The sequence below is a fragment of the Cervus elaphus genome, chromosome 31, assembly GCF_910594005.1.
Source record: "Cervus elaphus chromosome 31, mCerEla1.1, whole genome shotgun sequence".
NCBI classification, from domain to species: domain Eukaryota; kingdom Metazoa; phylum Chordata; class Mammalia; order Artiodactyla; family Cervidae; genus Cervus; species Cervus elaphus.
The window spans coordinates 48,701,932-48,729,641 of NC_057845.1; the positions used below are offsets into that span (position 1 = coordinate 48,701,932).

General features: G+C 38.7%; 1 protein-coding gene across 9 annotated transcripts in view; it reads right to left on the minus strand.

The window, feature by feature from the left end:
* Positions 1-27,710, minus strand: part of CBLB (Cbl proto-oncogene B) — a 218,548-nt gene that overhangs the window by 55,863 nt on the left and 134,975 nt on the right. For all 9 annotated transcript variants that reach the window (XM_043893003.1, XM_043893009.1, XM_043893008.1 and 6 more), the window contains exons 10-11: positions 19,249-19,452; positions 230-415 (exon numbers count right to left, since the gene is read on the minus strand). In XM_043893003.1, coding sequence (XP_043748938.1) covers positions 230-415; positions 19,249-19,452 — 390 coding nt within the window. The remainder of the gene's footprint in view (positions 1-229; positions 416-19,248; positions 19,453-27,710) is intronic.

The following is a 27,710-nucleotide window of genomic DNA, read 5'->3' on the forward strand; positions in this document are numbered from 1 at the left end:
CAACCAGGGGGCTGTCACAGACATGTGCTCTCTTTGAATAATTACGCCACTGTTACAGTAATAAGGCAAGGAGTATGATCGTGGATTTGCTGCACACAACACGAGAGACCCATCAAAGCAGCTCATGAACGAGAGCATGAGAAATATGATTAGTGGAGATTTAAAAACCTGAGCAATCCATACTCATCACATAAAACTATTATCTGTGCTTCTAGTAATACCGATTTACCTTTGGTGAGCCTGTGGGGCTGCCACAGGGAGACCGAACTATGCCTTTCTGAATGAGGTCCAGGCGAGGAGGCACTGGCGGGAGGCTTAGATGTGGGATCTGGAGAGGGTCTGGGTGCGGCTTTCTTCTCTGAGCCAGGGGAGAGGATCCGGGAGACGTGACGGGGGAGCTCTGCCTGTCAGCGCACTAGGACACAAAAAGAGAAGGATGCTGCTGCGTGACGTGTGGGGTGGGCACCTTTCAGCTCTTACGACATTTGGTTCTGAGAATGTATCTGCCATTGAACATCTGCGAAAATAAACTCACTTAGTTTACTCTGATTAATAGATGGAAAGAGCACACATGTTTCCCTCAAGGCCAGTTTATGTAGAGAATAAACAGATTAGCTTCTCCTACACATTGCACGAAGGGCCGAGGAAAGAATCAGCAGCAGTGCAGTTTAAAGACAATCAAATGCAGGCCTTCTTCTAGAAACCTCTCTCCAGAAACACACAACGCAGTGATGCACATTGCTCTTGGTTATCTCTGTTACAGAATTTTTTAGGTGTTTGGTTTAGAGTACAAATCGTATAATATCTAATGTATAACCTACTTTAATGAATAAAATCAGACACGTTTTTTTTTTCTTTAAGTTGTATATTTAAAATAAACAGCTTTAAGACCAAATATTTCCCCCGAAGTCTTCACATGGAAATTAAAGCCTCAAGTTAAATGTTCTTCTTTAAAAACAATTAAACCTAGGAAACTCTGTACTTCTAAAACACTGACAGATTTCTACACTATTACAGGGTTTCCATGTTATTTGGTAGATAAAAGAGCACCAAAAAGCCATCAATAAGCACTCTGATTTGTATGTATGTATGTAATCCCACTTCCCTGGTGGCTCAGTCAGTAAAGCGTCTACCTACAATTCAGGAGACCCAGGTTTAATCCCTGGGTCGGGAAGATCCCCTGGAGAAGGAAATGGCACCCCACTCCAGTACTCTTGCCTGGAAAATCCCATGGACGGAGAAGCCTGGTGGGCTGCAGTCCATGGGGTCGCAAAGAGTCGGACAGGACTGAGCGACTTGACTTTCATTGTAACCCTTTCTATTTTGAAAGAGTGTGTGTACGTGTGCGCGTCAGACATACCCTGATTTTTTTATTTGATGTAAAAGTCATCCTAATTAATTAAACAATATTCTATTCTGAAATACCAGGCAGTTTTCTTTTCAAGGCTGAGTTACTACCTATTTATTTGGAGATCTAGGCTTACGCTTGATACTTAACATTAATCTAACATGCTTTGATATTCATCTGTTTCCTACTGTGACTATTGATGAAAAATTTGAAGCCTGTGTTTAAGCCATTTCCCCCCTAACATTACTCACCTTTCCAAGAGTAGTCAATGTCAACTGTCAATTTAATTTCAACTCTAGCAGCAGTGAGAAATGTCCTTAACTGAGACAATAAATTTGTGTTCACATCCACACTAAGTTACATCATGGAAGGTTTTCTTTTCTAATTTACTAAAATTGGGGTTTGTCTGATTTTTTTCTCATGACTAGACTAGACTTATGGGTTACTGGAAGGAAGGCCGTGTTGATCAAATAACACTTTAATGACATCACATCAAGGGTCTACACTATCAATGTGATTTCATCGCTATTGATGCTGACCTTGACTACCTGGTTAAGACACTGACCGTCAGGTTTCTACACGATAAAATTACTATTTCTACCCTTTCCTTTACTCTACTCTCTGCCAGAAAGTTACTATGTGAAGCCCACATCAAAGTAGTCGGGACTTGCTTTTTAAAAATAAGCATGTCTAAGCAGAAGCTTCCAGACCATACCTTAGGTATACCTGAATATTGTCATAACATCACTAAACTATCAATTCTCTGCCTCTCTACTCTGCCAAATAAATGAAAAATAGGTCAATAAATGTTGATGCACTTTCACAGTAAATTTTAAGAACATTTTCTTTTTATTCATTTCATGATTCTTTTTTAATATCCCTTACCTTGTGATAAGGCAAAACATTCAACTGTTACTTAATTGAAGGAGAAAAAGTAGAAACTCTATAGAGCCATAACCTGATTTTAATGGAGCAAGTCACTCTTATTAGTAAAACAACAGTTTTACCCCAAAAGCCATGGAGCCTCAGATGGTCATGAATTTGAAACTGATGGAGTAAAACCAATCAAAAATGATCACACAACAGAAAAAAATCCTGATGTCAAACTACAAGCATCACAGTAGGTAGCAACTCAGATCAGGAGAGGTCACCAGACATCTAATTCTACCCAATTCCCATTAAGGATAAATTACATTATTTGAGAACTAGCAAAACTGATCTGGTTATTATTCTTTACAAAAAAAGATTCAAGAAACAAAGTCATCGTATGTAACTTTTACACATATACAAACACACACACAGAATACAAAGCATGTCATTGTTTCAGTTACTTGCAAAGAAATTTTTCAGTGCTAGGTCCATTCACAGGAGAAGGGGGTGACAGAATATGAGACGGCTGAATGGCACTGTCAACTCAGTGGACATCAGTGGAGACTGAGCAAACTCCAGGAGACAGTGAAGGACAGGGAAGCCTGGCGCGCTGCAGCGCATGGGGTCACAGAGAGGCGGACGAGACTTAGCAAGTGAAAAACAACAGGTGCGTTCACGGCAAAGACCACCTATGCTCCACCATGAGCTTTTCTGCCACAACTATCTGCCCGCTTCCTTAAATACCCGGAACAGGAAGGGGAATCCTGACAGAGTCAACGGCCCACTGTCACCACCAGACCTTGACTTCTGCTTTAACTACTAATTTAACATTTCAGCAACACCAAATCCCCGAGAAAAAGAAATGCAAAAAAACAAAATGGCTGTCTGAGGAGGCCTTACAAATAGCTGTGAAAAGAAGAGAAGTGAAAAGCAAAGGAGAAAAGCAAAGATATACCCATTCAATACAGAGTTCCAAAGAATAGCAAGGAGAGATAAGAAAGCCTGCCTCAATGATCCATGTAAAGACATAGAGGAAAACAATAGAATGGGAAAGACTAGAGATCTCTTCAAGAAAATTAGAGATACCAAGGGAACATTTCATGTAAAGATGGGCTCAATAAAGGTCAGAAATGGTATGGACCTAACAGAAGCAGAAGATATTAAGAAGAGGTGGCAAGAATACACAGAAGAACTATACAAAAAAGATCTTCATGACCCAGATAATCACGATGGTATGGTCACTCACACTCACCCAGAGCCACACATCCTGGAATGGGAAGTCAACTGGGCCTTAGGAAACATCACTACAAACAAAGCTAATGGAGGTGATGGAATTCCAGCTGAGCTATTTCATATCCTAAAAGATGATGCTGTGAAAGTGCTTCACTCAATATGTCAACAAATTTGGAAAACAGAGCAGTGGCCACAGGACTGGAAAAGGTCAGTTTTCATTCCACTCCCAAAGAAAGGCAATGCCAAAGAATGCTCAAACTACCGCACAATTGCACTCATCTCACACACTAGTAAAGTAATGCTCAAAATTCTACAAGCCAGGCTTCAGCAATACGTGAACCGTGAACTTCCAGATGTTCAAGCTGGTTTTAGAAAAGGGAGAGGAACCAGAGATCAAATTGCTAACATCCTCTGGATCATTGAAAAAGCAAGAGAATTCCAGAAAAACAACCATTTCTGCTTTACTGACTATGCCAAAGTCTTTGTGTAGATCACAGCAAACTGTGGAAAATTCTGAAAGAGATGGGAATACTAGACCACCTGACCTGCCTCTTGAGAAACCTATATGCAGGTCAGGAAGCAACACTTAGAACCGGACATGGAACAACAGACTGGTTCCAAATAGGAAAAGGAGTACCTCAAGGCTGTATATTGTCACCCTGCTTATTTAACTTATATGCAGAGTACATCATGAGAAACGCTGGGCTGGATGAAGCACAAGCTAGAATCAAGATTGCAGGGAGAAATATCAATAACCTCAGATATGTAGGTGACACCAACCTTATGGCAGAAAGTGAAGAACTAAAGAGCCTCTTGATGAAAGTGAAAGAGGAGAGTGAAAAAGTTGGCTTAAAGCTCAACATTCAGAAAACTAAAATCATGGAATCTGGTCCCATCACCTCATGGCAAATAGATGGGGAGACAGTGGAAACAGTGGCTGACTTTATTTTTTGGGGCTCCAAAATCACTGCAGATGGTGATTGCAGCCATGAAGTGAAAAGACGCTTACTCCTTGGAAGGAAAGCTATGACCAACAAGACAGCATATTAAAAAGCAGAGACATTACTTTATCAACAGAGGTCCATCTAGTCAAAGCTATGGTTTTTCCAGCGGTCATGTATGGATGTGAGAGTTGGACGATAAAGAAAGCTGAGCACAGAAGAATTGATGCTTTTGAACTGTGGTGTTGGAGAAGACTCTTGAGAGTCCCTTGGACTGCAAGGAGATCCAACCAGTCCATCCTAAAGGAGGTCAGTCCTGGGTGTTCATTGGAAGGACTGATGTTGAAGCTGAAACTCCAATACTTTGGCCACCTGATGCGAAGAGCTGACTCATTGGAAAGGACCCTGATGCTGGGAAAGGTTGAGGCCGGGAGGAGAAGGCGACGACAGAGGATGAGATGGTTGGATGGCATCACCGACGCAATGGACATGGGTTTGGGTAAACTCCGGGAGTTGGTGACAGACAGGGAGGCCTGGCCTGCTGTGGCTCATGGGGTCGCAAAGAGTCGGACACGACTGAGCAACTGAACTGAACTAAAATCCCTAGTATGTTTAGGTAATGGGATGTACTTGATTTGATTTGGGTGAATTGTTAAGATATTAAGTGAGTATACTGAAAATCCTCAGACAGACATCGAAACCAAGATGTGGGGTGCAGCAGTAATCCTGAACATCAAGATAGCTCCAGACAAGCACCCTCTCCACAGTTCTGTGAATGTAATCCAAGGCAAATCTTAAGAATAGTTCATACTACACTCTCAAAGTGATTTTATACTGTCCTCCTGAAAGACTAATTTATTTTGAAGCATTATAGAATGTGTAATTTGGTTTAGTCATAAGGATTTAGTGGAGGGTATATCAGTAGTGAAGAAACAAATTTTTTTATCTTTATTGATTATGTGGTCTAAATTTATCATAACTTATTCATTTTCCAGAGTTCTCCTAAATGACAGTAAAATTCCCATGTAAGAGTAGAGAGTCTAACAGTGCCCTTTAGATAAGAATGCCTTTTTCTTTGCTGAAGCCTTTTTGTTGTCTCTATGAACAATTCTGAAACTAGAATAGGGAAACTTTGTATTAACTTTTATTGCTGGGAAAATTCAAATGCTAACTGTGAATATTTGTAAACATTTTTAGAAGATGGTCACATTAAAGGTCAATCAATTATATTTTTCGCTGTCTCTTTGAAAGTCTAAAAAGAAAAGAAGTCTTAGATAATGCTTCACAAGCCCACTCCTGCTATACTCTTCGCCCATTATCTATCATATTCTTTTATTTACCCCTCAGTGATTTAGAAGAGCTCTTTATATATTAGGATAGTGAACCTCTAATCTGTTTTAACAGTAGTGAAAAAGTTTTTCTTACTTTGTCTTTTAAATTTTTTAATAGCTGAAATTTTATTTTTAAAGAAGAGACTTTACTACTGCACTTCTGATTTTAATCTTCTAATGAATAAATAAAACTAATTAGTATAATAAAAAGGCATACTAATCAAGGGTTTCTTAAAAGGATCATATCCTTTTTGCCATGGCCTTACATGAAATCCTTTTTAGTCACTCCATCTCTTTCTGCCCACTGTATTAGGTTAGAACAAATAAATGGAAAGCTAGAAAAGATTAACTAGGAAAGTAGGAAGTAGAAAGTAGGATGTGGACACAGAATTAACTGTACAGAATTTATTGCACAGTATAAAGAAAATCATTTATATAGAGGCAACTGTAAGAACTACGAAGGATGGCATCATCCTTTCAAGTTATAGGTTAGCTGATTTGTATGATTCCATCCCTTTATATTAATTTTAGTTATTCTCAAATTTTCCTGGAGCTATTTCAAATCATAAAAGATGATGGTTTTAAAGTGCTGCACTCAATATGTCAGCAAATTTGGGAAACTCGGCAGTGGCCACAGGACTGGAAAAGGACAGTTTTCATTCCAGCCCCAAAGAAAGGCAATCCCAAAGAATGTTCAATCTACCACAAAATTGCACTCATCTCACACGCTAGCAAAGTAATGATCAAAAATCTCCAAGCTAGGCTTCAATAGTACATGAACTGAGAACTTCCAGATTTTCAAGCTGGATTTAGAAAAGGCAGAGGAACAAGAGATCAAATGGCCAACATCTGTTGGATCACAGAAAAAACAAGAGAATTCCAGAAAAACATCTCCTTCAGCTTCACTGACTATGCTACAGCCTTTGACTGTGTGGATCACAACAAACTGGAAAATTCTTCAAGAGATGGGAATCCCAAACCATCTCATCTGCCTCCCGAAAAATCTGTATGCAGGTCAAGAAGCAACAGTTAGAACAGGACAGGGAACAATGGACTGATTCCAAATTGCAAAAGGAGTATATCAAGGCTGTATATTGTCACCCTGCTTATCTAACTTAACATGCAGAGTACATCACGTGAAATGCTGGGCTGTATGAAGCACAAGCTAGATCAAGATTGCAGGGAGAAATATCAATAAACTCAGATATGCAGATGGCCATCCTTATGGCAGAAGGCAAAGAGTGACTAAACTGTCTCCTGATGAAGGTGAAAGAGGAGAGTGAAAAAGTTGGCTTAAAGCTCAACATTCAAAAAACGAGGATCATGGCATCCAGTTCCATCACTTCATGGCAAGTAGATGGGGAAACAATGGAAACAGTGAGAAACTTTATTTTGGGGGGCTCCAAAATCATTGCAGATGGTGACTGCAGCCATGAAATTAAAAGACGCTTGCTCCTTGGAAGAAAAGCTATGACAAACCTAGACAGCATATTAAAAAGCAGAGACATTACTTTGTCGACAAAGGTCTGTATAGTCAAAGCTATGGTTTTTCCAGTAGTCATGTATGGATGTGAGAGTTGGACCATAAAGAAGGTTGAGCGCCGAAGAATTGATGCTTATGAACTGTGGTGTGGGAGACTCTAGAGTCCTTGGACTGCAAGGAGATCAAACCAGTCAATCCGCAAGGAAATCAGTCCTGAATATTCATTGGAAGGACTGACACTGAAGCTCCAATTCTTTGGCCACCTGATACAAAGAGTCAACTCATTAGAAAGACCCTGATGCTATAAAAGATTGAAGGCATGAGGAGAAGAGGACAACAGAGGACAAAATGGTTGGATGGCATCACTGACTCAATGGACACAAGCTTGAGCAAGCTCCAGGAGATGGTGAAGGACAGGGAAGCCCAGCATGCTGCAGTCCATGGGGTCGCAAAGAGTCAGACACAGTTGAGTGACTGAACAAAAACAACCCTTGTATTCAGAACTTCAGAATATATGCTCTTTCCACCCCCCACCCCATTTCCACTCGTTTTAAAATACAAAAGCTGAGCGCCTTGATTCCTGCCTGTATTATCATCAGTTCAGTTCAGTCAGTCGTATCTGAGTCTTTGCGACCCCATGGACTGCAGCACACCAGGCTATCCCTTTCTTTGGGATATTATCATCACACCAGCCTATTTGTCTAATTAACATATTCTCTTAAGTTCCTTAATACTGGTTGTTGATGAGCTGCCTTTAACAAACTGCAGTCCTGGTGCTCTAGAAATTTAAAGACCCATTTGTTTCTTTTATGTGTCTACATGCTCACCAATTTCTCCAAACCCTTTGCTTCATAAAATGATAAAATGTTCTTCTTTATTTTTCTGACAAAATTTACAGAATTCTTTAGCACTTAGAATAGGAGGCGAATAACTATCACAAAAAATAGAGAAATCTGAATTTGCAATTTTAACAGAAAATGCTGAGAGAAAAGGCCCAAGAAGTAAAGTAGTCAAAAGCTCATCTCAGCATGCTCAGCAATTACCAAAAATAATCGAGGACTCATTGTATTTCAGTCACTCTTCATTTTATGCACACCTTTTAAAGAGAGATTTTTTAAAAGCCTTATTAATAAGGTCCATTATTATGGAAATAGAAAAACATCTGGTAAGAAACTTCAAACACTGCCAGGCAATTATTAAAAACAGGATAAGAGAAAATCTCTCCAATCACTAATAAGATGAGAGTTCTGACAATCCCAGCGATAATCAAAGTCAAATTTATAGTATTTCTAAGAAGATTTTTACTTAATGAATTTTCATGTCTGAACAAGGTAGATACAAGTATTATAAGGATGATTAAAAGGACAACATTTCTCTTAAATACGTGAAAATTAATGAAGGACACTGATAAAACTTATCAAAGAAAATAAAATATTCTAAGTAAAATATTCTAATAAAATAGAATTAAAATAAAGTATTCTATTTTCATTCTAACTATTCCTTTGGTTATTCTTTACTCATAGTCATTTGTGAACATAACAAAATCAAGATTTTAATAGCCCATACAGTATATTATTCAGAAGATATCCATTACAGAAATATTTATACAAACACATACCCATGTGTCATTTATAATGTCTAATTTAATATTTAAGTAATTACCAAACACCTAGTATGTTTAAATAATGAGATGGTCTTGATTTTAATTGGGTGTATTGCTAAGATACTAAAAGGGTATACTGAAAATGCTCAGACAGACATCCGAATGATTTGTGTTGTCTATTTTGGAGTACTGTAACATTGTTCCTTTTTAGATAACAAATGCTTACATGCGGAACATGGTATAAGAGCAATAATACGGTCATTTCATGCTTATCCTGCTTATCCACAGTTGCACTTCAAGAAGTCTCAATATGTAGGAATTTAGGGAGGAATTTGTAGTGAAAAAGAAAAGTGCTCCCAACCTTATCTATAGATTGAATGCAATCCCAATTAAAATCCCAGCAAGTAATATTTTAGATATAGTCAAACCGATTCTGAAGTTTAGATAGAGACAAAAGACCCAGAATAGGCCAAAGAACAAAGGAGGAGAAAGTTGGAAGACCAACACTACTTGACTTCAAGACCCATCAAAAAGCTACACTAATCAAGATTCTGTGATATTGGCAGAAGAATAGACAAATACATTAATGGAACAGATATAGATCCTCCAAAATACAGTCAACTGATCTCTGACATAAGAGCAAAGGTAACACAATGTAGTAAACATACTCTTCTCAACAAGTGGTGCTAAAGAACAGGACAGCCACATGCAAAGAAAATTCTAGACATGGACCTTCCTTATTCTTTCACAAAAATGAACACAAAATGGGCCACAAACCTAAATGTAAAATGCAAAATTATACAGTTCCTAGAAGATAATATGGTAGAAGTCCCATATTAAAAGATGAGATGACTCTGATGATCACTTTTTAGATACAACACCAAAGTTTCCATCCATGACATCATTAAAATGAAAAATTTCTATTCTGTGAAAGAAACTATCAAGTAAATAAAAAAAGCCACAGACTAGAAGAAAATCTTTGAAAAATATATGTCTGAGAAAAGACTGTTATGTAAAATATACAAAATACTCTTAAAACTCAACAATAAGAAACAATCAGATTTTTCAAATGAGCCAAAGACCTTATCAAATATCACACCAAAGATAATACAGATGGAAAAATCACTATATGAGAAAATGCTACACATCATATATCATCAGGGAAATGTAAATGAGAATAACAATGAGATATTACTATGAAATCCAAACCACTGACAACGTCAAATGCTAATGAGGAGGTGGTAAAAACAAAAACTCTTATTCTTTTTTGGAAGAGTTTGGTGGTTTCTTACAAAACTGAACATACTTTTAACATACAATGTAGCAATCCTGCTCCTTGATATTTACCCAAAGGAGCTGAAAACTGTTCATGGAAAAAGCTACATATAGATGTTTATAAATGTTTTAAACCTAATTGCCAAAACTTGCAAGCAACCAAGATGTCCTTCAGTAGGTGAATGGGTAATAAACAAACTGTGATACAACCAAATAATGGATTATTATTAATGCAAAAAGAAATGAGCCACACTGAGCTAGGAAAGGACATAGTGGAAATTTAAATGCATACTAGTAAGTCAAAGAGCTTCCCTGGGGGCGCAGACGGTAGAGTCTGCTTGCAATGCAGGAGACCCAGGTTCTATCCCTGGGTTGGGAAGATCCCCTGGAGAAGGAAATGGCAACCCACTCCAGTATTCTTGCCTGGAGCATCCTCATGGACAGAGGAGCCTGGCGGGCTACAGTCCATGAGGTTGCGAAGAGTCAAGCACAACTGAGCGACTTCATGTTCAGGTTCACGTTCAAGTGAAAGAAGCTAATCTGAGAAGGCTACATACGGTATTATTCCAACTATAACAACATTCTGGAAAAGGCAAAGCTATTAAGACAGTAAAAAGGGCAATGGTTGCTGGGGGGGTCTGTGGGTAGATGAATAGGCACAACACAGGATTTTCAGGGCAGTGAAAATACTCTGCATGATGCTATACTTGACACTATACATTTCCGCAAACTTACAGAACGTACAGTACCACGAGTGACCCTACTGTCAACTACGGACTTTAGACAGTAATGATGTGCCAGTGCAGGTTCATCAATTATGACAAACGTATGAGTCTGGTGGGGGGCTGTTGACAATAGGGGGAGGCTACCCATGTGTGGAGAGGCACGGGGAACATGAGAAATCTGTGTACATCTCCCTCAATTTGTCTGTGAACCTAAAAATGCTCTAAAAGTCTTCTAAAAAACAAAAACCAATCAAAGAAAGAAAAGTCTTCTCAGTGGAAAAATCCTGCATTTCTCCCTCTAGGAACAGTAACAAGAAATAAGCACCTTGCTAACTTACTAAGAATATGGATATTACTTTTTTGTGTAAACTGAGGTTTACTATTTTACATTATTATTTACATTCCACTAATAGCTTTTGTAAATTTTTTAGATACTACAAATTATGAGCAATGAAGAGGAGGAAAATGATTAGAAAGTTACATATGGAGGAATATTGACTGGATTAAGAGCTAACATCTCTTTGAGGTGTGACAGGGAGGTAGTCAATAAAACTGCCAATAGGGTCTACTGTAAAGAAGTGCAAACAGCCTCGCAAGTGGAATAACCCCAAGGGCCCTCTCCATTAAAATGTTAAACATTATTAACTACTTAGAGTTACACTGCTTCTCCCTGAAGTGCCTTTTACAAGAGGGACATAATCTCCTAGCCTGTGACCAGCCTCTATAACCCTGAAATTTCTTTGAAGTTTCATATTTTACTTTAAACATTTATATGAGTTTTGCATTCTGATCCAAATATACATGTGATATTAATTCAAAGCTATGGTTCCACTGTCTAGGTGCAACTTCCCCTTAAATCCTGTAGCAAAATGTAAGCCTTAAGAAGTATGTCACGTTGATTATAGTGGCTTCTTATGCCCTTTGGTTCATTCAGCTGCATAACCAATTTTGAGAAGTCAGGGAAGAGTGACATATAATTCAGAAATATTTCCATAAAAATGGCTAAGAAACAAGAACATCCTGGGAATTAAGGGAATTCTATCTAGCCACTGAAAAATGCCCTCATGGGAAAGCCCTACTGCTTGCAAACTACAGTTGCTTTGAACAATAAGCAACTGCTATTTAGTTACTTAAGTTCTTCATCCTACTTGAGAGAATATGTACTTAATCATTTCTTAAAATTAATTTTATTTGATTAGGTATAGCTGATTTACAATGTTGCGTTAGTTTCTGCTACACAGCCAAGTGAATCAGTTACACATACATCCACTCTTTAGATCCTTTTCCCATACAGGTAGGCCATTACAGAGTACTGAGCTACCTGTACTTAATCATTTGAATACACTTCTGTAGAAAATAAGACTGTTGTAAACTTACCTAAATTATTCTGTCCTTAAAATAATATCTCAGCTGATATGTTGGCAACTTTGCATTCTCTGAGTTTTAAACCTACAAGGTAGTTGTACTATAGGAGAGCTGGACCATAAAGAAGTCTTGAGCACCGAAGAATTGATGCTTTCAAATTGTGGTGCTGGAGAGACTCTTGAGAGTCCCCTAGACTACAAGGAAATCAAACCAGTCAATCCTGAAGGAACTCAATCGTGAATATTCATTGGAAGGACTGATGCTGAAGCTCTAATACTTTGGCCACCTGATGCGAAGAACTGACTCACTGGAAAAGATCCTGATGCTGGGAAAGATTGAGGACAGGAAGAAAAGGGGGTGACAGAGGATGCGATGGTTGGATGGCATCACCGACTCGATGGACATGGGTTTGAACAAACAGTGAAGAACAGGGAAGTCTGGCGTGCTGCCGTCCATGGTATTGCAGAGTCAGACGTGACTCAGTAACTGCACACCAAGTACAGTCACTGTCCTTAGCGACTGTTAGTACAACAAGGTAGCTGTACGGTGAGTTTAATGTGGCCGATGACATCATAATTATGCATACATTAATAAAGAAGCACAGCCAAGCTCTTGCCAAACCAATCCCATTGAAATGGCTATTTCTTTGTGAACAATGACACATGGTAGTATCTAAAAGAAAAAATACCGCTACAGACATCTCAAAAATACTAACGGTTAATTCTCAGAAGTACAGCAGTAACTGCAGGAGTCTTGAATAACACTATATAAAGAATGATGTTAATAACAACTGATACTTAATGTTTACTACGTACCAGCACTGTTCTAATGGCTTTACATTAGTTAACTCATTTAATTTCAACCCTAAAGTTTTCACAGACAAGGTCACTGAGTCAAAGGGAGTTAGATAACCAATGGAAGGCACACAATGCCAAGGAGCAGAACTGGAACATGAACCCAGGCTGCTGGACGCCAGGGACCACAGCTCTCCTAAGGACCTTATAGTTAACAGGGTCACCGCTGATCACTCAGTCAAACAGCTGAAAAACAAAACTTTCCCCAAGGCCTAGACTGTGTGTGAGGCACCATGCAAGTCTCTGAGAACGAACAGCGAAGCGTGCCCGCCAGGGCTCCCAGTCTACACCACAGGAGGCCAACCCCAAGCTCGGTCCAGAGGTCAAGTGCTTGCCTCTTCTGTGCTACTACAGTTCAAACTACTTTTGAGGAATGCGTGACAGCGTCTTCAAGGTCCCCTGTATCATCGCATCACACTTGGACAAGGTAGTTTTTTCCTTTGATATCCACATACTAATAAAGAAAATGCTACTCATCTGCACGGAGAGCTTTAAGAAAATTGAGTAAACAATGCAATCACACGGCAAACAATAACCTGTGACTGTGGACTGCTTGCTGCCATTCAGGACTTCGCCTGTGTTGCACGGGAGGAGAGGAGAACCACTAGCGTGCATCAGTGTCAGCTTTCCTAGATGCGTCTGTCCCGAGGGTTGGAGGAGACTTGCATCTCTGACGCCACCCACTAAATGTCAGTGGGTCCCTTGATCTCTCGGTCATTGTGACAATGAAAGTGTCCCCACATGTCTCTGAATACCTTCAGAAGGAAGAGCTCGACCATACTTGAAGACCATGGTCTACATTTCAAAGGTCTGGTTACTTCTGAATTTCCCTTTTGGTGTAAATTTTGTCCTTACTGCTCCAGCGTGGACTTGAGCCCTGTGGTTGAAATCTAAGTCACGTTAAAAAGGTCATACTACCCTAAGAATACTGCAAAACCACTGTGATCTATACACATGAATTCTTTGCCCAGAATAGGAGTACTATGCACTCTTTCTTCACATATTAGGAAAAGGAAGAATTAAATGATATATTAAGTTTTCAATTAGCAACATGTATTTTAATTAGTGATGGGAGCATTAGAAGGATGTATAAAAAAAAGATAAAGGAATAATAATTCCTTTGACCTCTGGTCACACCTGATTTTCCTCTTACGTGGTCACTCACTAAAATTTTAAATACTGTTTTAAGATAATATAATGTTTAAGACCAAGGAAATTAATCTCGGTTCACATACTAGGTCAGTCTATCAACGTATTTGTACCAAATCTTCATTTGTTTGCAATTTATGTATTTTGTGAATAATATGTTCTGTCAAAGTAACTGTTAAGGAACTGTGGAGATTCTTTACACCTCTGGCAAAATGAAGCAAAATTCTGACCTAGCAATAGATACCTTTTCTCAGCTTTGATCTGACTAAAGTCAGAAAGGATTTGATCTTACCTATCACACCCTGGACTTCCTCTAAGGGATCACTCAGATCCAATTATCTGAGAAATTCAGACAGCTCGAGGACTCAAGCAACGGTACAATTTCAAGCAGAACCTATAACAGCTTCTAGTGAAACTCATAAAATAGCCTACATCTAGAAAGGCAACTAACACACTGTATTATAGATTTATAGTTTCTTCTTGTTTCTGCAAGATTAGCATTCCTAAATAAACCTACAAAACAAACAATAAAAAATACATTCTATAGCTTCAGTATGCTACTCCTTATAAATTCCAGCTGCAGATATCACCATGACAACAGGAATATACAAACAGCTCAGTTCTCTATGCTTTGATAGAAGCATTACTAATTTGAAGAATGTAATATGCTTCCGACAGACAGGAACAGTTTCACAATATAGTTGGAAAAGAAGGGAAAGGTGAAGAGTATTTGAAATGGCAGATAAAAGAGAATTAATTCCTTATGCTGGACAATGACTGACAGTCACTCATGGAGTTGAGAGAATGAAATGTTTTTAAAATGAATAAATCAAAGAATGAATGAGGCAAAAGAATGATAACAGAGTGGAAGAAAATCAAGTAGAAGAGCTAGTGTGTCAAAATGATCTGTGGTATTTGTTTATAACCTCAGCTGAAGACAGAACTGCATAAAATCTGTAATTTGGTATTTTGCACAGATATACCCAAGTCTTCAGACTGGAATGAAAAAGATGCTTAAAATCAGGCCACTGCCCTCACAGACCATGTGAACATGCATGTGCATTTATTATTTCACTTAATATATGTCTAGGCACTAAGAAACACAAAGATAAATAAGATATTGGCACTGGCCTTAAGAACAGTCTAATGCAGAAGACATCCTCTGAATAAAACATAACAATTTAGTGTAACTCTTGAAGCGAAAGCACCTATGAAGTGCTATAGGAACATAATACCACAGCACTGTCTTTCCCAGTTATTCAGAAAGAACTGAGGCTTGTAGTCACAGTAAAGTTTAGGTTTTATTGACAGTAAAGTGGCAGTGATTTATGAAATATTATAAAATTCACAATCAGTTTAATTGATGAGGTAGGCCAGTTATAAAGACATATAATTGAAACACGATTCCTCAATTTAAAAACAAATAATTACAAGTTCTTTAAGTTTCTTCAATCTAACTGCTCCTGGAAAGTAAAGAAATGACGCTGCCTGGAGTGACAACTTTGCTCAATAAATGCTGGCTTCTGGGACCAGAAAGTCTGAGAGCAGCACCCGTCTTCTCTTTCTGGGGATAAACTAAAGAGAAGGTCATTGTCAAAATTTCTCAGCTCCCTCAACAGAAGGTCCATCAGCGTGCCAGAGAGAACACAACGTGCATGGTTTGAGAACGTGCAAGGCCAGGGAAAACCACCAGGGTCACCTCCGACTGTCCCGCGCTCACTTTATGTTACCAGTGATTCCCTTCAATGGTCAGGGCCACGACTGAACCAAAGCCCCAGCCTCGACTCACTCCAGGGGAAACCAGGCTGAAACTGCCACCTTCCCAGACTCATGTAGGGTAAACACCATTTTCTCCCAACCAGTAAGGTGTACAAAGTTCTTGAAAGAATTACTCTTATGGCCCTTCCCCCCGTCCTCTGACATGAATCACTGAAAGTAGAAAGCCCATTTAGTAAAGAAAATTGAAAATGCCTTTTTCCTAGCTAGAAAACATTACCATTTAGTTCACTGGAACTACTTCAGCTGTTGTACCTGTCTGAAATACTTTTCTGTCATCCCCTATTATCCATGCATTCAATAAACATTCTTTAAATGCTTTAAAGTGTCCTAGATCTGGGACTGGAAATGTTTTTCTTAAAGGGCCAGATAGTAAATAATTTAGGCTTTGCAAACCAAGAAGCAAAATCAAGGAAATTACGTAAGTACCTAAAAAATCATTTAAATATATAACCATTTAAAATGTAAAATCATCATTAGCTCACAGGAAAACAAATACAGGCCACAGATTAATGATTTTAGTGCTAGATCATAGTCAAATATTCAGACAAAGCTAAGACCAGTAGGTTCCTAAATTAAAAGGAAAGGTCTTTTGCAATAAGACCTAGCTTCTTCTAGTAAGAACCTGAGGGATGATCTAATAATGCTGTCCAAAAAAATTATCTACTGGTTATTAAGTATTTCTATTATATCTATCTATAATAAATATTTCAATATATATAGAAATGTTCTACATCTGTACAGTTCGACAGTGTAGCTGGTAGACACAAGAGGCTCTTAAGCATTCCAAATATGTTGAGTGTGACTGAAGGACAATATTTTTAAATTTATTAAATCTTAATTAGGAACATTTAAATAGCCACATACAAAGTGTATATTGGAAACAAACATAATAATTACTTATACCTCTAATTAGGAGGGCCTAAATGAATGTTAGGTTTTTAGTGACCAATTAGGGCATAAGTAACTTTATAGATTAATGCCAACAGATCACAATTCAAATTATTTTTAATTTCTGGTTATTCGTGATGCAAATTATATTATGAAACTGAAAAGACCTGCAGAAGACAGGTACGTATGCACTATCAAGTATAATTTGTGTGACATGTTCCAAAGAGGACACAAGAGGTGTCTTGCATGATGGCGGACAACTGAAGTTTTAAGTTATCAGGAAGACCCGGAATAAAGCACCAGTTCTGCTTAAAGGAGTACTTGGATCTTAGGCAAGTCATTGCACCTCCTTCTTCAATGGCCTCCTTTGTAAACCAGCACATTAACAGTAGCTTCTCTACTGGGTTGGTGTCATGATCGAATGAGATCAAAGATTTAAGAACCTAGAACACTGTAAGCTCACTGAAATCATAAATGTTACTACTTTATTTTGCTTCATTAAAATAATATTATACGGCAAATATTTTAGGATACAGTCCACATCTGACTTGGTAGAAACCATTTCAGCACACTGCATGTGAGAGAGCTACATATGAAGTGTTGGTTATCACTGCATTTTTATCCAGCAGACGTAACTGAATCCCGGCTTGACAGCTTCCTAACGCAGCACATCAGACACCTACTCTGAGCCTCATTTCCTTATCTGGAAAATGAGCAGAGTATCTTCCTCTTCAAGTTGAGAGAATAATAGATGTGAGAAGTTTTGTCCATACACATATTAATACTGGTAGAAAATACTGATTAAGAGTTCATCTTAAAGTTTAAGTCTCAATTCCCTGTTTCAGTTAGAGCTGTTTGTTTCCTGTTCATCCTTGAGGGAGGGTTACTGAGGAACTGAGGAATAATTACTTCCTTTCTTCCATCTCTTGGGGCAAAGGGATCACAAACTTCAAAACCAAATACAGTTGTCAGCATTAAAAGACAGAATCAAGAGTAGTTTCTCTTAAATTATGACATTTTTATGAAAAACCAGGGAGGTGAAGAATACAAATCATCTCAGACCAAAGCAAACCTTGAGAGTAGCCATTCTGATGGTGGTAATATATCTCCATGCGCAGAAATTTGAGAGAAGGACTGAACTATCTACATGGCCAGGTGTAAAACAGATAGCTAGTGGGAAGCTGCTACGTAACAGGGCGCTCAGCTAGTGCCCTATGATGACCTAGAGGGGTAAGATGAGGGGGGTGGGTGGGAAGGAGGCTCAAGAGCGGTGTGGATATACGTTTACTTAAATTTGATTCACACCATTGGACAGCAGTGACCAACACAACATCATAAAGCAATTATCCTCCAATTAAAAATAAAGTAAAAATAAATCCTAAGGACAAGTACTTGGTAAGCATGGTAAGCATGGAACAGCAGAACACAAAACGCGGGAGGGCCAGGAAATAAACGCTGACACGGCCCTAAAGCAGCAGAAACCCCCAACCACTGCATCCGTCTCCTGTATTAAGTGTCCCCCTAACTCAGAGACCTGGATGCACATGGCAGACACGGCCTGGTGCCGTTACACGTCATCACCACTCTACCTACACAGATGGCAAATAGGTGGCATATTACCTGCTGTGTCCTGACAAATTAGAGCAGAGGATCTCCGAGGCTGTTCAGGCCGAGTCTGAACTCAGCAGGGATGAGGACCGTGACTGATAAGCCATGCCTGCCCTGAGTCAGAAGGAAGGCAGGCACCTTCATACTGCGTGTGCCAACCCTTTCATACCACTCGTTGCCATTTCTCTAATTTTAAGAGCAAGTATCACTCAATCACTTCTGAGTGTAAGCTGAATTTCACGTGTCTTTTTATACAGAGAACAGCCTGACAGCTCCGAGTCCAGTTCTCTGGATCATTAATTTCTCGTTTGTTAATTACTCCCCTGGCCTTCTGGTTCACTGACTAGTCCCTGTGGGCCTGGTTACATAAAATGGGTAGTAGCATCCATTCCCAGTGAACTGACGAAGTTAATTTCCTGAGAGCAGTATGGATAAGCAAACCCCACACTATGGAAAATTCACAAAGGTAATATCATCACTTCTAATTTTAATAATTTCCTTTCTTCAATTTTCTTCATGGATATGCTACCGCCAGTCTCAGACAATGTTTAATTCTATACGAAGGCTCTCACCATCTCTCATTTTGGAGTTTAAAACCAGCGAGAGCGCTGAAGTAGTTTAGTTCTTTCTCTCCCAATGACTCCATCAGCCTTTCAACATTACTTACATCTTCACCTTTCTTCGGATTGGTCCAGCAGCTTTCCTTCTCAAACCCAGTCATACCCTACTCGTGACAGCATCATTTCTTTTTCATGTCCACACAACACGAGAAAAAAACCTGTATTTCCCAGTTTACCTTTCGAACATTTGCCAACCGATTCATCATCAAGGACTCCTCCCGGTCATCGTCATCGTCCAGGTCCAGCATCGGCATCCCAAAAGGGTCGATGATACTACAGCATCTGGATCCTTCATCCCTCGGATCAAAGGGGTCCACAATGATGGGCTCCGTCCCCTTTATTTCGCAGCGACAGAATGGGCAGCCCTGGCCGTCTGACTCCTGCACAAACACAAAAATCGTACTGATTGGCCTTTGTTCAAAAATAAAACAAAACAGACAGGGGCCAACTATATAAAAACCATACAACTACAAAAAAAGAAGTTGGGAAAAAAGAGGGTTTTGAGATAGGCAGTGGGGTTGGGGGAAGGTCAGTCTTGAAGGTGTGGAGTAGAACACAGAGCCAACAAAATAAATACTCATTATTTCAAATTTTCAAAGAAAAATTTCTTTAACAAAACCTTTGATTTGCCAAAGAAAAAGAGCCTAGCTTTACTGAATGTTCATTTACAATTTTAATGTATCAAAACTTTAGAGTCCTGCAGAAAACTGAAAACTGACTCATATCCTTCATTACCAAAAAGGCAGCAGTCCTAATTAAACATTTGATAAAAAGGACATTGTGATAAAAATTTCCTTCATAAAAGAAGTGGAACGAACATTTGGAATAATACATTTCAAAATCAATTCTGAGAAAAGCTCCTGTGCACATCACTATGGCTAAATATTTCCATTATGATTGCTGAGGTCTTTTGAAGTCCTGATTTATAAGCAATCAGTGGGAAAAATTAAGTGTATATTTAGAAGTCATCCTTGTCTTAACAGTTGGTCACCCTGACACAGCCCATATGGAATGTAGTAATATGTAAGTTAACACATTTTGCCCCTCATCTTGCTTCCAAACTAGATACTGCAAAAAAAAATCTGTGCAAATACTTTGGGGCCAGAAATTCATTTATTAGTTAATTACTGAAGTTTTCAAAAAATCTCCCAATTCCATTTTTAAAAAACAAACTATATTAAGAATTCACAATTGGTAGGAAAATGCGATGACTGTTTTCTCGCCCTGCAGATAAGGCTGGCTTTGAGAGACCGATGGTATATGACATTCACCATTATCTTTTTGTTTCTGTATTATACCCTGACTTTAAACAGTAAAAATGCAAGATCATATTAAAGGCAGAAATGGCATGAATGAGCACCATTTTAGAGATGAGACTATGAACAAAAAGGGCTAACATCTTTAAAGAAACCATTCGGTACTTAGACTGTCCCATCTGCTTGGTACGACGGGAACTCGGTGATCGACCTGCCCTCCAGTGATGCTCTAAATCAATGGTGGGTAACACTCTCACTCTCCTCTCACAGGACGAGTAAGCATACACTCTGTGTCAGATTCTGTGGTAGGTTTATTCTGTGGTGGGTTTCTTCTCTCCCAAGCCTTACTCTGATTAACAAAACCGAACATCTCCTTTCCCAAATCGTCAAAACAAGAAAAACAAATGTTCGTTGGATTGGTTAATTTAAAAAAAAAAAAAAAAAAAACTACAACAATTCTTTATTCATCTATTGCTTACATAATTTGGGAAAGAAACTTGGAATGGTAAAAGAGTTGAAAAGATATAGACTGGTTATTACAAAATTCTCTGATGGTTATGGCCCCATGTGCTCAGGTCTCGTGGGCTTCAAGGCAATTCAATTATCTGCTCCATCATTTTATAGATAATAAAACTGTTACTTAATTCTCCCATCTTACATTGATATTTTCTAACAAAGGAGCAAATATTTAAGGAAAACTCAACCTTTCTCCTATCTTTTGATAATAAGAACTATAAGTACATATTCAATATAGGTTATCATCCAGGTATAATCCCCTCATTATAAAAGGCAAAAGGGGTCCATATTGTGTGCATGCAGGAAATTTTCCTACAGATCTACAAAAGAAAATTTCAAATAGATAGTTCTAACATAAAAGAGCAAGATGCAGAAGAACTAATGTCCTCCGCATCTTTAATGCACGAATGATGGAAAGTGGTACTCTGGGCCCTGAGTGGAGCAACGTAAATACAGTAATTAAAGCAGTAAGGAACTGGCTGAGAGACACGTAGATCCCTAGAGCAGAACAGAGCCTAGAAACGAACCCGTGGATATATGGCCAATCAATTTACAGCAAACAAGCCAAGAATACACAGTGGGAAAAGGGCAGTCTCTTCAATAAACGGTGTTAGGAAAATAACAGTCACGTGGCATGAATCAACTAATAAAGACTGGACTGTTACCTTATACCATATATAAAAATTAACTTAAAATTGATTAAAGAATTGAAAGTAAGAACTGAAACCATAAAACTTCCAGATAGAAGAAAATATAAGTGGTAAGCTCCTTGACATAGAACTTGGCATGAATTTTTTAACCTGACACCAAAATTGAAAGCAGCAAAAGCAAAAACCAACAAGTGGGATTACATCAAACTCAAAATGTTGGCCATGGCAAAGGAAACCATCAACAAATGAAAAGATAACCTGCTGAATGGAAGGAAATATTTGCAAGTGACATCCAAAATATAAAAAGAACTCATACAACTCAACAGGAAACAAAAGACAAAAGCAAACTACTAACAATCTGATGAAAAAATGGACAGATCTGAATAGACATTTTTTCAAAGACATATACATGGCAAACAGGTACATGAATTCAGTGTTACTAATCATCAGGGAAACGCAAATCAAAACCACAGTGACATATCCCCTCACATCTCTGAGGTGGCTATTATCAAAAAGACGAGAAATAACAAGTGCCAGAGAGGATGTGGTCAAAGAAAACCCTTGTGTACTGCTGACAGAAATGCAAATTAACGCAGGCACTATGGAAAACAGTATGGAGGGGCCTCAAAAAGTTAAAAACAGAACAACCATACAATCCATCCAAATCCCACTTCTGGATGTTTACCTAAAGAAAATGAAAACACTAATTAGGAAAGACAGATGCACATCCTGTGTTCACTGCAGCATTACTTATAGCAGCGAAGATATGGAAACAACCTAAGTGTCCTTCAATGGATAAAAACTGTGGTATGTACATACAGTGGAATATAATTTGGCCATAAAATAGAATGAAATCTTGCCATTTGCCACAAGATGGGTGGACCTGATGGGCATTATGTAAGAAATAAACCAGAGAAAGACAAATACAGTATGATTTCTGTTGCACGTGAAATCTAAAAATCAATTAATTCACAAGAAAAGTAAATTCAGATACAGAGAACAGACTGGTCGCTGAGAGGCTGAGAGTGGGTGATGGGGGGAGGAGGTTGTGAGAGAAATGGGTATACAGCTTTTTTCTTTAGTTTAAGTAAGCTAATGCCACTAAGGAAACAATTAAGGTATAGAAGAGCTGATGTTCCCTGTGTCTTTAATGCACAAAGGGTGGAAAGCAATACTCTGGGGCCTAGGTAGACACTTCATTCATTTAGACGTTTTTTAAAAAGTATTAGAAATTTCCAAACATAAACAGAAGCACAGAGAAAAGTGTAATAAATCTATATGTACCTATCTCCCAACTTCAACAATTATCAATTAACGCTGAATCCTGTTTCAGCTATATGTTCACTTGCTCCCTCCACCCCTGGATAATTTTGAAGTAAATCCTACACGTCACATGAAGTGAAGTGAAGTCGGTCAGTCATGTCCAACTCTTTGTGACCCCATGGACTGTAGCCTACCAGGCTCCTCTGTTCATGGGATTTTCCAGGCAAGGGTACTGGAGTGGGTTGCCATTTCCTTCTCCAAGCGATATTCCCAACCCAGGGATCCAACCTGGGTCTCCCACATTGCAGGCAGACGCTTTATCATCTGAGCCACCAGGGAAGTCCTGGTGACATGGCTTATACATTACATAAATCATTTGTCAATGTTTGAGTATAAGCACCTAAAAAACAGAAAGTCTTTTAAGACCTAACATACAGTTACCATAACTACAATTAATCTATCCAATCTAAATAATTAAAATCATATTACTTTTGAGCACAGTGGCTAGAATGAATAAGCAACTGCATTCCCCTACAAAGGCTTCCTTAGAACCTCCAAGGTCAGTTTTACATGTTGTCTGGTTAAAGACAACTTCCAGTTTACGTGATCTATTTCCTGAAAAAGGATAACTGAAAAGATTGTGTTTGGAAAGAGGAGAAAGTGATATGCAATTACAGCATTTTGATGTTACAAGAAAAAGACTGGGAACAGTTCATCTAAAACTGAACTTAGGTTTTCGGCCATCTCTCCTACCTTCAAGTATAATGCTATGCAAATTACTTGTGTAAGAGTAGCTGCCTTATGGGTATATATCACAAGATATATTTTCTGTTAAGCTTTATCTTTGTTGAGAGTTTACATTACTTACTAGGATCAAAATTCAGCTGCAATGTACTTCAATTTTCGCTTGCAAACATAGATCACACACCTTGCCTCTTCCAAAATGATTTCATCCACTACTTTCTCTACAAACTGACTACTGTCATATGAAAATTAGCTTTGACCATATTCTCAAATTTGGTACTCAAATTCTCAAATTTTGGTGCTATTTTAGTACTTCACCCTTGTTCCTATCAGATAGCTGATTAAACACAAAGAGTGTCTTCAACAGACATAAAATGATCAGAATTGCACCTTGATAATTAAAATAACGCTTCTGTCAACATACACTTAATGTAAGATGGTAAAACATATGTTAATGAAGAACCACCAATAAATAACTCTTCCTATCAGCTCCAAAAAATTCATATTCTGAGAAAGTTAAGAGGAAGTACTTGGACTCCATCCATTCTGATTTACTCAGTAGATTTCACTTCCTCAAATAAATCCTCTCAAAACCAAAAGAGACAGAAAGTTAAGCCAGTTCTACATCATCTGAAACTATGTAAGATGATCATGATAAAATACTAATATTCACCTAGCAACAATAAATACTGTAAGTTTATATATCAGTCACTTTCCATATTCTTTGTTTAAATATTGTTCAGATCTATATTATCTCTTACATACGTTCTTTTAATTTTTTAAAGATAAATATAACATACAGTACAATTTATTTTGCTCTCTGGATGATTATTTGGAGGCATACTTTAGAGTCAATTGCTTCATGCCTTCCTGTAAATACAGTATAAAGTGAGGGTCCTAGAAAATACACAGTACTTCATGAGTCCCCTTTTGGAGTGGGCGTTTCATATTTTTACTGGTTTCATGTGTGTGTTTGTTTCCCACCTCAGTAACTTCTAGTGTATATTACCGTGCTATACTTCACACAGATTAGAAGTTAATAAATCTTTTTTTAAAACATGAAGCAAATATAAACAAATAACTAACTAGATAAATACACATACATATACTGACAGTACCTTGGGTCCAGGCTAAGCATTTTCAGAGCACAATATATTTCACAAAAACTCAGCAAATTCTTGTTATAAAGAATGAGGGCTTCCCTGGTAGCTCAGCGGTAAAGAATCTGCCTACCAATGCAGGAGACACGGGCTCAAACCCTGGTCCGGGAAGATCCCACACACTGTGGAGCAAGGAGGCCCACCCACCACAACTGCTGGGCTTGCGCTCTCGAGCCCACGCACTGCCCCAAGTGAGGTTCGCACACCGCAGACCCCCATCCTCAGCCACAAGAGAGGCCACGCGGTCAGAGCCTGTGTGCCGCGAGTACAGAGCAGCCTGCACTCGCCACCACTGGGGTAAAAGCCCGTGTAGGAACAGAGATCTAACACAGCCACAGATGAAGAACTAAAATTATTCTTAAAAAGAATGAACGAGGACGCAAACTGGCTCTCCCTGCAGCCAAAGTCCGGGGAGTCTGAAACTACTGGACCAACTGTCCCCGGGCCTGCAGGAGACGCCCCGGGGGCCCGGCGCGACTTGCCACTGGTCCCCATGCCGTGGACTCCCACCTGTACCTCCGCGCCAGAGACCTTGCAGAGATTACATCTAGCATCCTGGCTGTTTTTGAGGATGGCTACAGGAGACAATCACCGGTCTCCACAGAGCACTGCGTAGGATTCTCTGAGCTACACAAGGTCGTCAGGAACCCAGAGGCTTCGGGGCTGTCTTCCCTTCTCAATGGCATTTCTGGTGTCCACCTAAGGAGACTCCTTGGCCAGCCCTGATACACTTGGAAGTTAAACGGAGAATCCATTACATATATTCTTGAAAATTTTCATCATATATGTTCGAAACTTATCAAATAAGCATGAAGATTTGAAGAGATCAAGCCCTGAGCCTTTGGAGTGGGAGCACCGACTCCAAAACATGCAGAGACAAAAAACACAGTTACAGAAATTTAAAACACTCTTGTCCTTCTCCACCAGAGGTCAAACAGAATAACAACCACAATCACAGAAAACTAACCAATCTGGTCACATGGACCACAACTTTGTCTAACTCAATGAAACTATGAGCCATGACATGTAGGGCCACCCAAGATGGATGGGTCATGGTGGAGAGTTCTGATTAAACATAAAAGCTTTTGCAAAGCAGAGGAAACTATAAGCAAGGTGAAAAGACAACACTCAGAATGGGTGAAAATAATAGCAAATGAAACAAATGACAAAGGATAAATTTCCAAAATATACAAGCAGCTCATACAACTCAATACTAGAAAAACAACCCCCCAATCAAAAAGGGGGAAAAAGACCTAAACAGACATTTCTCCACAGAAGACATACAGATAACTAACAGACACATGAAAAGATGCTTAACATCGCTCATTATTAGAGAAATGCAAATCAAAACCACAATGAGATATCACCTCACACAGTCAGAATGGCCATCATCAAAAAGTCTACAAACAATAAATGCTGGAGAGGGTGCAGAGAAAAGGGAACCCTCTTCCACTGTTGGTGGCAATGTAAATTGATACAGCCACTGTGGAATATGGTATGGAGATTCCTTAAAAAACTAGGAATAAAACCATCATATAAACCGAGCAATCCCATTCCTAGGTATACACCCTGAGGAAACCAGGGTTGAAAAAGACACATGTATCCCATTGTTCATTGCAGCACTATTCACAATAGCTAGAACATGGAAATAACCTACATGTCCATCAACATATGAATAGATACAGAAGTCGTGGTACATACACACAATGGGATATTACTCAGCCATAAAAAGGAACACACTTGAGTCAGTTCTGATGAGGTGGATGAACCTAGAACCTATTATACAGAGTGAAGTAAGTCAGAAAGAGAAAGATAAATATCATATTCTAACGCACATATATGGAATAGAGAAAAATGGTACTGAAGAATTTATTCACAGGGCAGCAATGGAGAAGAAAACATAGAGAACAGACTTATGGACATGGGGAGGGGGGAGGAGAGGGTGAGATGGATGGAAAGAGTAACATGTAAGCTTACATTACCATATGTAAAACAGACAGCCTACGCGAATCAACATAGAGGGGTGGGATGGGGAGGGAGATGGGAGGGAGGATCAAAAGGGAGGAGATATCTGTATACCGATGGCTGATTCATGTTGAGGTCTGACAGAAAACAACAAAATTCTGTAAAGGAATTATCCTTCAAAGAAAAAATAAATTAAAAAACAAACAAACAAAAAGAATGAATGAGGACAGTTAATGATGATATTAGAATAAGTAACAGAGAGAGAGAGATCTTTAGTTTTGATGTTCTTTTATGACAGGGCAAGGGGAAATGACATTGATGAATCTAGACTCTTCTAGTTTTAATTTGGGAGGCCCATGAACACAGTGAATGAGGAAAGGAGCACAGACATTCTGATCAAGAGGCTTGGACTAGAATCCTATACCCAGAGATTCCAGCTGGGTGACACTGGGTAAGCCATTTCATCTTATTTGCTGGGTATCACGAAAGAATGCACATTTTAAGGGATATCTGAAAGGTAAACTAAGAAAAATTAATTCAAAGCTTTCCAAAGTGCAATGAAAATTCTGGTTGCTATAATTACTACAAAAATAGTCTCAGGAACAAAAGAAAAGAGGTAAGATAGCTGAAGAAACACCGCAGCCATTACACGACTCTCAAAGTGAAAGAGGAGCTTTAGCATTTTATCATGTCCTAAGTACTTATAGTACTGAGTCTAAAAAGTTTCACTGAAGCTAGAAATTTGAAGCCTGGTTGCTTTTGAAGGAAGATATATTAAAAGATTATTTCTTAGTGTCTTGAATGTGGTTCTTTGAGCTGACTTCTCACCTCTGAGTTACATATTTCTTCCCCAATAATGCTCTCTAAATATGGGACATATGTAAACCTCTTTAATCACGTCATGTTAAAATCAGAGCTTATCAACCTTCATCTATTGACTCTGTATGAAGCATTTTGAATATTCCAATATCTTTCCTCTAAATTATTTTGAAAAAATATGCAGGAGGAATAACTAGAAGAAAAAATTAATTTTATTTTTAACTGAATTAAAGTCCTTGGCAGTAATTAAAAACAAGGCTGCATA